General features: G+C 38.9%; 2 protein-coding genes across 2 annotated transcripts in view; one reads left to right on the top strand and one right to left on the bottom strand.

Moving 5' to 3' along the window:
- The first annotated feature begins 5,253 nt into the window (after positions 1 to 5,253).
- rcvrna (recoverin a) lies at positions 5,254 to 7,045 on the top strand. Its single transcript, XM_012880826.3, has 3 exons — positions 5,254 to 5,757; positions 5,905 to 6,016; positions 6,118 to 7,045. The coding sequence occupies exons 1-3, from the start codon at positions 5,377 to 5,379 to the stop codon at positions 6,234 to 6,236; spliced, it is 612 nt and encodes a 203-aa protein (XP_012736280.1). The 5' UTR covers positions 5,254 to 5,376; the 3' UTR covers positions 6,237 to 7,045.
- Positions 7,046 to 9,290: 2,245 nt separating this feature from the next.
- Positions 9,291 to 15,604, bottom strand: part of gas7a (growth arrest-specific 7a) — a 32,972-nt gene continuing 26,658 nt past the window's right edge. Inside the window, exon 10 of the mRNA XM_036148746.1 lies at positions 9,291 to 11,086. Coding sequence (XP_036004639.1) covers positions 10,973 to 11,086 — 114 coding nt within the window. The 3' untranslated portion in view covers positions 9,291 to 10,972. The remainder of the gene's footprint in view (positions 11,087 to 15,604) is intronic.

Genomic DNA, 15,604 nt, shown 5'->3' with positions numbered 1-15,604 from the left:
CTAAGCCTATAGCAGCATAACTATAGAGATAGCTCAGGGTAACATGAGCCACTCTAACTAGAAGCTTTGTCACAAAGGAAAGTTTTAAGATTAGTCTTAAAAGTAGACGGGGTGTCTGCCTCACAGACCAAAACTGGGAGTTGGTTCCACAGGAGAGGAGCCTGATAGCTAAAGGATCTGCCTCCCATTCTACTTTTAGAGACTCTAGGAACCACCAGCAGACCTGCAGTCTGAGAGCGAAGTGCTCTGTTAGGAACATACGGGGTAATCAGAGCTCTGATATATGACGGAGCTTGATTATTAAGGGCTTTTTATCTGAGAAGGAGAATTTTAATTTATATTCTTGATTTAACAGGAAACCATTGAAGAGACTAATGCCCTTGCAGTGCTTTGAAGGCTTCCTCAGGTGGTTCAGAGCTTGATGCAAGAGGTACATGGTGGCATCGTTCACCCCAATGTCAGGCTAGTAGGAGAACTGCAGGAGCGATCCAACAAAGGCCTCACTAAGGGGCAAAAATGGTTGAAAAACAATATCCTGAGGGTCTTCATCAGATGAAAGGCCATTTCTACTGGCCTGTAGTGGCAGACGTCCTTTGGATGTGTGTTTTTCAGCACTGGTGTGCCTGTAATCATTGACATATGTAGACCAGAAGTTGGCTTCCTGGTATTCACAAGGATCTGGGATGATAATACGTTCTTATTGTTGTTCTGGAATTGCCTAGCTTCATGGGGGTAGTCTTCACAACATGATTGACCCATTGACTGACATCAGGGCCCCAGTGACATCTGTGCCCAATATGCCAAGAAATACATTATATAAACACTCAAAACAACCCTGCAACGAGTGCTGGTGATGCGATCCAGTGGGTCACCTGGCCCGTCTTTCAATGTTTGATTGTCCAATAAACGTTCCATTAACAGGCTGGACTACGACATTGTGTGAACAGCCAACTTTTCTAGTGAAATACTTTTTGTGGCTAACCCACAAAATATCATAGGCCATAAAATATCATCTATGAACTAAAAAATATTTTTTTCCCCTTTCTAGATCCACTGTAATGTTCAAATTGTCAGAGAATTGGGAATTTTAGGTAAACAATCATTATTCAGATCAGTTCAATTCAATAAAAAGAGCCTTTGTTGTTCTAAAAGGGAGGTGAAATTTTGTTGCAACTCATATAAAGCAGGTTTCTTCAAAGAGTTGCAGCAGTGGGCAGGAAGGGACTCCTGCAGCGGTCTGTGTGACAGCGGCTCTGAAAAGGCCTCTGACTGAAGACACTGTTGTTGTATAGCAGTCTGATGAAAAGAGGATGCTTAGGGTTCTGTGTCATGTTCTTCGTTTTATGAAGAATCCTTCTTTGCACAATCATCTCCAGAGGTTCTAGAAAAGTTCCCAGATCAGAACCAGTTACTGGACTTGATTCTGCTACCCCAGTCATCAGATGATGGCAGAAGAGATCCTGACCTCCACAACAGATCTATAGAAGATCTGCAGCATCTCGCTGCAAACACCGAAGGACCTAAGCTTCCTCAGGAAGTCCAGTCTGCTCTGACCTTCTTATAGACGGCTTCACAGTTGCATCTACGGTCCAGTCCGCTGTCCAGGTGAACACCAGCTGCACTCCACAACAATATCTTCTTTCTTGCACAAACCGTTCAACACTTTAAATCTCCTGAAATAAAAACAAACCCTAAATAAAGGGCTTACTCTGAGCAAACAAATGCAAAAGATAGTCTGTACTCTGCTCTTTCACTGTGCTTGCACAACTTGTAGCATGTGAGCAACTCGCCTGAAAATGAGGAGATTATTCGGACCCTCCACAATCATGTCATGAAGAATATAAACACAGAATGAGTAAGTCCAGCATTACATCTGATGAAGCCGTAAGCCAACTGTATGTTGCATGATAATACCAGCTGACAGGTGCAAGGGCTGGATGAAATATTTTAGGGATGTTCTGTTTAAAGCTCTCCATGACAAAACCAAATGATTATGTAAAATTGTGGAATGATATTTAAAGATTAAAGAATGATTTGGCATTTTCCTGAGATGATTTTTGTAGAAGGGTTGGCTTTATGCATTCATGTTCCCGGTTTACCTACTGCCTGGCAAATAACAAAAACCCTTAATATGTGGAGGACCTAAGAAAAATGAAATGATTTGGTTGTTTGGGACTCTACAGGATTACAGATGAAAAATGATAACATCCAGTTAAACCCAGAAGCATTTGTATTATTTGAAGATTTAGGTTTAAAATGATCGTAAAGAAGACATTTGTTTCAGATTAGAAGTGAGACAGGTATCTCTCAAAAAGAAGTTAAAGTATAGAAATTGACAGAAAATCTGTTTTAATTTACATTTTATTTGAAAATAGTTCAATATTTATTTGTACCCTTGACAATAATCTGGCATTTCAGCAATCAAGCCCTTCGTATAATTCTTATAAGTGGATGGATGTTATGGATTAGTGGTAATTCCCCCACTGAAGTGGTGTACTTAAATTAAAAGATGGATTTAAAAGAAAATCAGTCTGGATGGAATAAAAGATTTATTTTAGGGAGTTTACAAGCATTTAAATGGGGTATCAATAAGGATGGAGGTTTGTATACGCAGAATATTGGTAAAATGGGCTGTAATAAATAAAAAATAGCCCTGATTGTTCCAGCCTTCTATGTTCTGCTGTAAATCATGTAAAACTTTAATCCTAAAGCTTTATATCTCTCAGCACATTGAGTCATTATGTAGAACTCATCAAGGTTCATGTCTGTGTTTTTCTTTAATTGTCAACCCAACGCGGCCCTCGTTTCTTTAATTAACTTCACTTGCTGTGGTTTTGGCACCGCTGCAGCAGATGGTCCCGCTATCTGGCCAGAGATTATTACAGCAGAGACACAGATAATCTGATCGCATTGTGGGCGAGCAGTCAACGGCGTGTGGGGGCTGCAGGATGACCCGTGGTGTGTCGGGTCAGCCCGTCTCCGCTCTGCCGCTGCCGGCTAATATCCTGGCCCTGTTTTCAACCCTGGATGTGGATCAAACAGCAGTTGCATAACTTTATTTAAGCACAGCAGGTACGATTCCTATGAAACTATTTAACCAGGATACAATGAATTATGTAAGAATAAACTGTTCTGTTTGCTTGAAACTATAATTTGTTTTTTTTTAAGCACACGTCTTCAGTTCTCTACAAGAAAATAGAGGGTTGGCACCAAGTTCTAAAAATCAATAAATAAAATTAATCAACTAAAACAAGAGGTTAAATTTACCCTGGTTATGGTTATTTTCAGGACTATCTGTTAGGTTTAGATGATGAACCAAGTGCAGGAATCATAAGGTGCATCAAGACGAATCCAGAGATAAATAATAAAGACAAAAATGTCCTGTTTTAAGAAATGCAGCATAGAACCAAATACACCGCAGGGTACGAGATGCCAATGTGGTAAAAAGGCATCCAAGCTTTGCTCCTTTGCCATTTTTTAAACCAGATTTCACATGTATAAGTCAGAACAGATAAATGACTTGAACTAACAGGATGAGGACAATCTGGAAAATGATATAACAAGAAATACATCTTCAATGTACTCAAAACCAGTAGACAAAGAAGAAATCACTGATATAGTCAATAAATGTAAGAATACAAAAATCTATGGACTGGAATGGATATAATATGACACTTATTAAGAAGATAATTTATGTAATTGCAGACCTGTTGACCTTCATCTGTAATTATCATTTGTAATCTAAAGAAATTTTAGATTACAAATGTTTAAATCTGCCAAAAAGCATATTTTTTAAGAATTATAGAGCTGTATCGCTACTTTGTCAATTTTCTAAAATACTAGAAAAAGTGTTCAACAAAAGTTTGGAAAATTTTCATGAAAAGCACAACATTCTGGCACCGATGCAGTTAACAGAAGAAATCATAGACAGTATGGATCCGATCAGTCATGACATCTTACTGAACAACATGGAAAGGTATGGAATTAGGGGGTAGCAATAAACTGGTTTAGAAGCTACATTGGAAATAGGAAACAATTTGTAGAAGTAATAATTAAATAATTAGACATACTTTGTGGGGTCCCGCAGGGGTCTGTATTGGGCCCCAAGTTATTTAATTTGTATATAAATAACATATCCAAAGTATCAAACCTGCTAAAATACTTTATATTTGCAGATGAAACTAGCATCTTCTATATTGGAGAAAACATCCAACAATTCACAAAGGTGATCACTACAGAAATGAACAAACATTGGTTCAACATCAATAAATTATCATTGAGTTTAGATAAAAATATAATTCATGGTATTTGGAAACCACAATAAATTAGAAAATAATGCAACTAAAAATAACCATCAACAGTGTTGATTTAGAGCGAGTCCATGAGATAAAATTTCTGGGTGTCATATTGGATGATAAATTTAGCTGGAAACCTCAGATCTGTCAAATAAAACTGTAATTAGCCAAAAGTGTGGCTGTTTAGAAGATGATAGGATTTGTTCTGGACAACAGATCTCTGCTTATTTTATATAATACTCTCACTACCGTATTTAACCTTTTGTGTGAAGGTCTGAGGCAATACATACAAAACATATTTATAGCCATTGTACGTAATATAAAAAATAAAATCTATCAGAATACTACATAAAATGGGGACATACAAATCCATTATTTTAAAAATGAAATGTATTTAAATTCTGGAATCTTGTAAAATTCAAAACTGTACAATTTATGTGTTTAAAGTAAGAACAACACAATAATCAAAAACTGTTTTGTGACAGAGAGGTGAGTTATAAATTGAAGAAGAGAAGGACATTTTAAAAGTATTTGTATTATATTGTATTAGGACAACCAAAAAGAGTTTTTGTCTATCAGTGTTTGGATTAAATCTATGGAGTGAATTAAATGATGAGCTCAAACAAAGTGTAAATGTAAACCAGCTTTAAAAACTGTACAAAAAGGAGCTTATTGGAAAATATAGTATATAGGATGAATGTCTCAAAGACCAAGAATGCTATTGTTGATATTAATAATGTGTAAATACATTCAGTGATGAAAATATAAGGTTTAATGTGAGGGTACCTGGCGACCCCGCCTCTCACCCACTGACAGCTGGAGATAGACACCAGCACTCCTCTTCTTTCTTCCACATTGGAGATCTGGTTGATGTATCTGCAGAGTGTCTCCCACAGAAAGGTGTCATAACACTGTGACGTGTTTATCCTCTTGAGGACAGCTGTCTGGATTTAGATGGTGATGACCATAATCTCATTTGGCAGCAAAGCGGAGAAACTCCTCTCAGCGCCCTGCACACGTTTAACCCTCGAACGCGGGAAAGGAGGAAGAAAGGCAAAAGGTTTCCACCTCTGTGAGCAGGATGGGCAACACCAAGAGCAGCGCTTTGTCCAAGGAGCTCCTGGAGGAACTGAAGTCCAACACCAAATACAGCGAAGCCGAGCTCTGCACCTGGTACCAGTCCTTCCTGAAGGAGTGTCCCAGCGGGAAGATCACCAAGGAGCAGTTTGAAGGCATCTATGCCAGCTTCTTCCCGGGCGCGGACCCCACCGCTTACGCGCGGCATGTTTTCAGGAGTTTCGACTCGAATGCAGACGGCACCTTGGACTTTAAGGAGTACATTGTGGCTCTGCACCTCACCTCCGGAGGAAAGACTCTGCAGAAGCTGGAGTGGGCCTTTGCCCTGTACGACGTGGACGGCAATGGAACCATCAGCAAAAACGAAATCCAGGAGATCGTTAGGGTACTTCCTGAAAGATTATTTACTATTTCAGTTCAAGCACTCATTTACTGAGTAAAGTAGTGGAGCAAGTTGCATTTAAGGAGCTGGAAATTATTATTAAACGTAATAGTTAACTGACTTAATTAGGTCTGTGGTCTTTTCCTGCAGTCGATATTCAACATGATTCCCGCAGAGGACCAGGAGAAACTCCCTGAAGATGAGAACACTCCTGAGAAGAGGGCCGAGAAGGTCTGGGCGTTTTTTGGAAAGAAGGAAAACGGTGAGCTACACTTCCTCAAAATCTGTCTCCTGTCACTCTGCTGCACCGCCTTAGAGAGGAACAAACTATCCTGTTGAAACATTCTGTTGTGTACTTTGCAGATAAAATCACGGAGGGAGAGTTTATTCAGGGCGTGATGGACAACAAGGACATCCTGCGTTTGATACAATACGACGAACCTCAGAGGATCAAAGACAAGCTGAAGGAAAAGAAGCAATAATGCAGAAGCTTAAATCGCATCTTTTAGTGATTTAAGACTGTTAATGACCGTTGTGTTTTTGTTTACCTGGTTAATTTGTCTGTTGGAGCAAAGTCTTTTGTTTTGCAAACGCTATTTTGGTTTCTAGCTGAACCAATGAAATGATCACAACCAAATAGCAGCTGAACAGCTTACATGCTTCGGTCCGGGTAATTAACATGGGGCAGCCTTTAAATGAAGTTAATGTGAGAGCTTTTATATAGGAACCTTTATATAAGAGCTTGTACAAACTTTGTAGTTTATTATGTCCTTAGCGATTCCCTTTGTGTATCTTAACAACCTGGCCAGGTTTAGTGTTTGTCCGCCAGCCACAACGTCACCAGCCAATTACTCTCTCCGGTCGGACAGCTTTGTGTTTTTTCACACTTTGGTTTGTTTCATTAGCCTAATTGAGAAAAAGTCAGAACAGGAGCTCCTTATGTGGGGAATTAGGCTCAGGTTAATAGTCCGCCTGTATCAAGCAATCCTATTAAAAGCTGAAGGTCAGTTGAGACACTGGTGCATTAGCGTATGTGCTACTGAGTCCAGTGAGGATAATAGGGGCTTGACACGGAGGAACGACACCTTGCTTGATTGTGTTCATCTATTTCTATTTGACTGAGTTTTTTCTTCTGTTCACGATTAAAACACATGTTATAAAAGCAGACATTTAGTGACAGAAAGGATAAAAGTATGTCCAAACTGTGGCCCCTGTATTGATTCTGAGTGCCCCCACCCCCCCACACTGCATTTCAAAAAAGATTTGGTCCACCAGCACAGGTGGCTGATGCAGATGGAAGATTTTAGTTTGTAATTAGGTCAAAATTATTACAGAAAATTTAAATCTTACAGCTGAAAATGTTAAATACAAACAAAGCATTCATATTTTAATAAACACACTTTTGACTTTCTCTTTAATTTCATTGTAGCATCTGTCCAATGACATTCAATTACTCAAATGCAGACTTTGGTACATTAAAATCTGCTTTGAATTCAATTAGTAAAATTGTCTTATTGCAGTGTTTTCAAACAACAACTGACCCAAGTATTGTTCTCATATTGCTAGACCAAAATAAGTAAAGTTTATTATCGTTAAAGAGTCAAATTAAACTATTCAAAATAATTTGCAACCTGGATGAATGCAACAAATGAGCAAAACCCTTTTTTAAACATTTTTTTGGATCTACAATGATTTATGCATTCATTTCCTACAAAAAAAACCTGACTAATTTATTTAAAATGATTATATTTTGTAGAGCAGGTAAAAAAAAAAATACATATTTTTTTGGTTTCAAACGAAATTGTGTTAATTTTCTTTGGGCCTTCGAGTTCTTTTGACTTGAAAATTTTGGCTCATGTCCTGAAAATTTTGGACACCCCTGAATTAGGCTTATTACAAAATGAATTCATTACGTTTCTTATGATATTTCAAGCCTTGGAGAGTTTAACCATTTTTCTGATGAAAAAAGTTTTAATTTGAGCAAATGCAATGAGTCAAGGCTCCGCCTCCTCCCTCTCTGATGTGCTCCAGCTCGGCTTGTTATCATGGCAATCATAAAAGTGTTTTGTTTGTTTGTTTGTTTGTTTTTTTCTTTTTTTTTTGGATCAGGCAAAGTGAATTTCTGGAAATTACTTTTAGGGATTAAAACTCTTCTAGAATCCAGAGAATTGTGCTGTAACTTGGATGGTGCTGCATTTATTTAAAAGTCAATAAACGCAGTAAACTGGGAATAGATTTACTATTATTAACCCTGGTTATTGTCATCATATAACGTCATATAATGTTATCTTTTTAGAACAACCTTTCCTGTTTCAGTCTAATTTTTGTCTAAGTATGTCTGTGTCACAGCTTAGAATTATAGCTGTATATTTGGACAATATAGTGTTTTTCTGTCATTTTCTGTTATTTGTTGTTGGGTGTTCTTTTTGAAAATAAACTCTCAAGCCGTCACTCTGTCTCCTGTTGTGCTGGCATATTTAAAATGTGTGCCAAGTGGGTTTAAACATGAGGAAAGGTGCATAGCCACGTTATTTGACTTTTTTTTTTATTTATACGTCAGTAGCTCTCTCTGGTTGCATACAAACTTTTAATGAGAGATTGTCACTTACTGCTGGCATATTAGCTGTTAGCCCTGAGTACCTTTAGGGCTCCGGCAGTAAGTCGGACTCGTTTCCGGTGAGAGTTGGACTCCGCCAAGGTTGCCCTTTGTCACCGATTCTGTTCATAACTTTTATGAACGCCTTGGGATTCCCCCAGAGGAGCTGGCTCAAGTGGCTGGGGAGAGGGACGTCTGGGCCTCCCTACTGAAGCTGCTACCCGACCCTGGATAGGCGGATGAAGATGGATGGATATTAGAGAATACTCCCCGGAGCTCCATTCATCCACATCTCATCCATCCATCTACTAGCCCTTATATATATCACTATGTATTATTAGGTACCTATCTTTCCTGGTTCTTCTGGTGAAGGACAATAAAGCATAAAAGGGTCAGCAGTGAGGTATCTCTCCAGGAAGTCCTGGATCTGAGTCTCTACACTGCAAAAACAAAACTAGAAATAAGTAAAATGTTCTTAAAATGAGTGTATTTGCCATTGATTTGAGCAGGTAAATAAGATGATTTGCCAATGGAATAATATTTTTGCACTTAAAATAGGAACAATTCATCTCAATCATCTTATTTCAAGTGAAGGATGTCTAAGTATCTTATTTTAGGGGTCAAAATACTCACTCCATTGGCAGATAATCTTATTTACCTGCCCAAATCAAGGATAAATACACTAACTTTAAGAACATTTTACTTATTTTTAGATCAGTTTTTGCAGTGTAATAGTACATATATTCAGGTATTTGTAATGCACTCTCTAATTTCAAATGATACCTGATATAACACAGTTGTGGTGGAGTACAAATCAAATCTAGTGCACCTGTTGCCCTTGTAAAAGGTATTTCATTTGCTCTTCAAATTCGACGTCCCACAAATGGGACATTTCTAAAATCCCGACCTCCCAGTGCAGTTACGTAACGACGCTACAGCATTTGATTTTCAAAGAGGAGATTTATTTTGTACACTGCATTCCTCGGTTCACGATCTGGACAGAGGTCACGTATGATCAAAACATTCATAAAACACTGGATTTAATGTAAACGTCCACCACACGGGCCGGTGAGGTCAACCGTTACGTCATCATCAAACTCTTGTCAGGAACATTTAGTTGGAACGGTACGACATTTAGTGCACAACACCGACGCACAACGATGAAACCTCTACAACAAATACAATACCTACGAATCTGCATGAGTAGCCTGATGGGTCTAAAGTAAAAAATGTTTAACAGCTCACTTATAGATTCAAATTAGGATCATTGTTCGTCTTGTTGCACAAAACTAAGAATAAAACAATGCATATTTAAGATTAGTTTACATTTATCGTTCATAACAATGTTTTTTTTTTTTTTGTCACTTTGTTGGATTCGTTATGTAGTTGTCCTAAAATTAGCAAATAAAGCAAAGACTCACAGACTACAAGAAAAATGTGCAGACAACAGACAAATGCACACACGTAAGCACGGAGACAAACTTTACATGCAGACTCTGATCCGATGGGCTTCGTTTGATTTTGTGCCTCCTTCTGCTGCACTGGATCAACAAAATGAAAAAAAAATAAAATGCATAATCTAATAGTCTGTTGATCTATTTCGCTTTCTGCTGCTGAACACCAGCATAAAAATATTCCCTGCACATTTACCAAAAATAAACATTGTTGTACAGCGTTAACACCTTGTCAGCCTGAACATCTGTTAAAACAGTTCACAACAAAATACATCTAGCCAGTATCTACAAATGTACACTGATGCAGAGAATATATCAAGGACATTCCAGGAATATAAACTGATAGGCACTAAAAGGTGTTTTAGTGTAACTTGGACCACCTTTTTCCTCCAGACTGGATCCACAACGGCCTAAATGTTGTTGGGACTGAATTGAATTGAAATTCCAAACCACTGAATGCTTTGAACAGCTGAGGTTGCTGGATATTAATGCTGAATATTTTGTCGTTGCTGTTGAGAAAGAGCCTAAATTGATCACGGGACACAGATTACCTTGTGCAAATTCAATGAACTAAACAAAACAACCATCATGACTGCAGAGAAGTGTGCAGCTTCCGCTCTATGGCGAGAGCGAGATATTTAAAACATGCATTTCCACTGAAATGAGCCTGGAGAAGAAAAAAAAAACTAGGAAAATATATCATATTCATTATAATACCTCATCCAGTTTAAGAATCTGTATCTAGAATAAAGGTAATATCAATAATCAGGCTTTGATTTTTTTTTTCTTCTTGTTTAGTTAGCACAAAATGGAAACAAGTTAATCAACGCTAAATTAAAGAATTTAAAGAACATAGATTTTTTTTTAATATCATTTACAACATTTAAAACAGCAGAGTACGTTATATGGCATTCAGTGAGATAATGCTGTATATGATAGGGTTAAAATTTAGAGGGAACATGCTGGTACTTTGATCCATTTCTTTTTTTCCAGGACTCCGACTGCATTAAATATTTCCCTCCATGTGATTAAAGTGGGAGAGAATGAGCAGAGCTCAGGAGTCTGAACGAGCACCGTCCACAGATCAGTGCAATCAGAAACCTTCCAGTACTCTGTAGACGTGTCATGATACTGAAAGCAGGTCAGATGGTAGCCAGGTCTGGGTCGTCTATATGTCCAAATCGATGGGTCGAACATCACCGGTTTTGTTCTCTTTTACCCACAGCTCCCTGTCTTTGGCTGGATCCACGTTCTGCAGCAGCTGGTCAACCGGCTCCACCGTCTGGAAGCACGAAACCAGAGATAAAGTCCTTAAATTTCAGGCCAAAGATCACAGCTCTAATTCACAAAGTGTCATAATAGCAACATTCAATAACAATGTATGTTGATCGATAGAAGTATATCGATGATAGAAAAAAGGGTCAATAAAAAGGTTAATAGAGCAGTTTTTCTTCCTCTTGCATTCTAGCTATATTACAGTATTACATCTTCCCAACCAATCACAACGCAGACCCAGGAACCAAGCTCCGCCCTCTTCAAAGAGGTCAGAGAGCACACGTTCTTTTTTCTTTTATAAAAACTTTGGAAAAAATGAGGGGAAAAAAGGAAAAAAGAAGGAAAAAAATAATAATAAAATTGCAGTTTTGGTAAAAAGTTGGTTGAATAATGGGTTGAGTTTGAACTCAGTGTTCTGTATCTAAAAATAGGTCGCTAAACAACAATATAAAATAGTCAGGGATGCATTTAAAATATATCTTTTTAATTTGTTGATATTTATCAATATTGATAAATATGATTTGTATTTTATCATTATGCTTTTTTTTCTATACCGTCCAGCCCTAGGTCAGAGTCCAGGTTGACCACTGTCAGTTATGGAGAATTTGCAGCTTGGTAATTTTAGATGTATCATTATATAATATATACTAATGTCTTAAAAAGAAAAACAATCTGTCCTTTCATCTGTTGCTACTACGAAGTAGGAAGAAGAAATGGTTCCACAGGTTCTGATCTGATCACAAATCGTTTACCATGTCTCTCAGATGCTAAGGTACACTTACACATGCCTTAGCTTCTCCATGTACAATCATGCATATTTTCTCACATTGTTGTTGCAAATAGGCTGCTGTTTAACTTGAATAATTATTTTTATTTTTTACCTGGATATGCTATATTTAATTTTCATATTTCAGTTTTATTTTAGCCTTTCTGTGAAGTTTATTCTCTGTTGCTTTAGAGCAGGGGTGTCAAACATACGGCCCGCGGGCCGATTCCGGCCCGCCGAACAATTTTGTCCGGCCCGGTGGCTAAATGCATTAATATTATAAAAAAAAAAAAAAAAAATCTATTTTTTTTTTTTTTTTTTTTTTCAGTGTCCTGTCTTAATGCCAAAAAGAGCTCATCAGATTTGACTTTCACAAGTGGAGCAGTACGGCTTTTGCCATAGTGCTCCGCTTGATTTATGAATGTGAATAGTTTTATTATGATTCATGTGGGGAATATCTCAAATGATATGGACACTACAATGGGAAAGTAGGAGAGGAAAGGAAGAACAAGAAGAAAAAAAGAAAAGGTGAAAGAAAGAGGAGATAAAAGGAAGAGAATGATAAAACAATTATTGAAAAATTTAAAATCTGCAGTTCCTATATTGTCCACGGGGGGCGCTGTGTTTTAATCAGCAGATGGTAGCACTGAGCTTCAGATGCAGAAAATTGATTTTAAATCATTTCTTAATTTTTATCTGTTTGATGTATTCAGTCATGCAGGACCGTGTTTTTAAGTTCCAAAAAATGTGAATAAATGTTTTTCAACATTGTCCAATCACTGTGATCAGTTCTTATGCATAATGCACAAGTAAATGTTTAACTGAGTAAAAGTATTGTTAAAATTGCACATACTTTTCTTAAAAACGCTGAGGATATTCATAATATATTGTGTAAAAGTGAAATTTATTTAATATAAAAATCAACAAGTCCACTTTTATTAGTTCTATTTAATCTTGCAATGAGTTTACTCGTGTGGCCCTCTTGAGATCAGATTAAGCTGAATGCGGCCCCTAAACCAAAATGAGTTTGACACCCCTGCTTTAGAGTTACTTTAAGTCCCAGTAATTTACTGTGACCACATTCACGGGTTGAACAAGAATCAGTGCATTTCACACATGCATATTAGTCCCAGTAAATTACCGGGTAATTTCTTTTCACACTTAACCCAGCAACGGTGGAACGGATGTACCTAATATCACCTGCAGGTGGCAGCAATGCAAGGGCTTTGGCTTTAACCGATCAAGCCAACCTCTAAAGAAGAATTTTAGTCAGAAATTACATCTGTCAAACAGCTGATTAGACAACAAACAATGTAGAGCTCCTTGGTCTGACGTCATCACGTGACAGAAGCGCATACGAAGTCAAAGCCAGGTCTACAGCCTTCCAAAATAAACTACAAAGTGCACACCCTCATCTCTCCGCACATCTTTTTTTTTAAAATGTCCCCATGATAAATAGCATTTATCATAGGGGCACTTCCCCTTTAGCAAAAGAGTCCTCACCCAAAAGACATATTCAGATGGAGCCAGTGGCTCAGGGACCAGTGGTTGTTACAGTGGTTAGTAGTTGTATGAAGCTACAGAAGAAATAAAATGTTTCTGCATTAAAGGTAGAGTCGGTAGGGCTGGACGATATAGAAAAAAAGTACATCGATAAAATAAAAATCATATTGATCGATATCAATAATTATCAACAAATTCAAAATATATCTTTAAAGTGCAGCCCTGCACTTTTCAAAATCTATTTTTAGATAAAGAACACACAAACACAGAATTAAGACTTTAATTACCAGGTAAGATACAAGGTCTTGACCAAATCGCCGGGTCAGTTTTACCCGTTCAATCAGCTATTTTCACACATAACCCTGACCCAGTAAATTACTGGGTGCAGTGATGCAGACCAGCCTTTTCATTACTGATTTAGTGTTTTTTTCCCACTGTCACACCTGAATTTCCCAATTGTGAGACATTAAAGGAATTTCCTATCTTGTCTAATTTTAGCAAAAAAAGATTAAAAAGCTAATACAGCATGGGCCTACTGCTAAGTAGGTCCATGGCATCAATGCGGCGTGGCATGGAGGAGATCTGCCTGTTGTGTTAATAGCAGTCAGCATTGTTAGTTCTGGACTCTCATATTCCTCCCAACAATGCTCCATAGACTCTCTATGGGGTTGAAGTTAGGAAGGTTTGCTGGCCAATCCAGCACAGTGACACCACGGTCATTGGACCAGCCTTTGCTGCCTGTGGCACTGTGAGGAGTAGGTGTAGGCTCTGGTGGAAAAATGAAATCAAACTCTCCATAAGGAAGCATTGAGTGCTCCAACATTTCCTGGTAGGTGGTTGTGCAGACGTTGGATTTAATAAAACCCAGCGGACCAGAATCAGCAGAGGACATAAGACCCCAAATCATCACTGACTGTGGAAACTTCACACTGGACCTCAAGCAGCTTGGATTCTGTACCTCTCCACCTCGAGACGTGGATTTCCAGATAGAGCACTTTGGACCACTGAGCAACAATCCTGTTATTTTTCTTCTGATCCCAGATAAGACGCTTCCCTTGTTTAGAAGTAGTTTGACACAAGGAACGTGAAACTTTTAACTCATCTCCTAAATGCATCTGCTTTGAGCCTTTGTGTCTGCCTGCAGACCTGTAAAAGACAAGGAGTCGCACTGCCACAGCTGGATAAACCCACAGCTGGATAAAAACCCACAGCTAGATAAACCCACAGCTGGATAAAAACCCACAGCTGGATAAAAACCCACAGCTGGATAAACCCACAGCTGGATAAAAACCCACAGCTGGATAAACCCACAGCTAGATGAACCCAAAGCTGGATGAACCCAAAGCTGGATGAACCCAAAGCTGGATGAACCCACAGCTGGATGAACCCACAGCTGAATAAATCCACAGCTGGATGAACCCACAGCTGGATAAACCCACAGCTGGATGAACCCACAGCTGGATAAACCCACAGCTGGATGAACCCACAGCTGGATAAACCCACAGCTGGATAAAAACCCACAGCTGGATGACCCACAGCTGGATAAAAACCCACAGCTGGATGAATCCACTGCTGGATAAAAACCCACAGCTGGATGAATGCACAGCTGGATGAACCCACAGCTGGATAAACCCACAGCTGGATAAAAACCCACAGCTGGATGAACCCACAGCTGGATGAACCCACAGCTAGATGAACCCAAAGCTGGATGAACCCACAGCTGGATGAACCCACAGCTGAATAAATCCACAGCTGGATGAACCCAAAGCTGGATGAACCCAAAGCTGGATGAACCCAAAGCTGGATAAAAACCCACAGCTGGATGAATCCACAGCTGGATGAACCCACAGCTGGATAAATCCACAGCTGGATGAACCCACAGCTGGATAAACCCACAGCTGGATGAACCCACTGCTGGATAAACCCACAGCTGGATAAAAACCCACAGCTGGATGAATCCACTGCTGGATAAAAACCCACAGCTGGATGAATGCACAGCTGGATGAACCCACAGCTGGATAAACCCACAGCTGGATAAAAACCCACAGCTGGATAAACCCACAGCTGGATAAACCCACAGCTGGATAAAAACCCACAGCTGGATGAATCCACAGCTGGATAAACCCACAGCTAGATGAACCCACAGCTGGATAAACCCACAGCTGGATAAACCCACAGCTGGATAAAAACCCACAGCTAGATGAACCCACAGCTGGATAAACCCACAGCTAGATGAACCCACAGCTGGATGAACCC

The sequence above is a fragment of the Fundulus heteroclitus genome, chromosome 16 (assembly GCF_011125445.2).
Source record: "Fundulus heteroclitus isolate FHET01 chromosome 16, MU-UCD_Fhet_4.1, whole genome shotgun sequence".
Classification (NCBI taxonomy): Eukaryota; Metazoa; Chordata; class Actinopteri; order Cyprinodontiformes; family Fundulidae; genus Fundulus; species Fundulus heteroclitus.
Note: the sequence above shows the minus strand (reverse complement) of the source record. Positions and strands in the feature narration are given on the sequence as shown.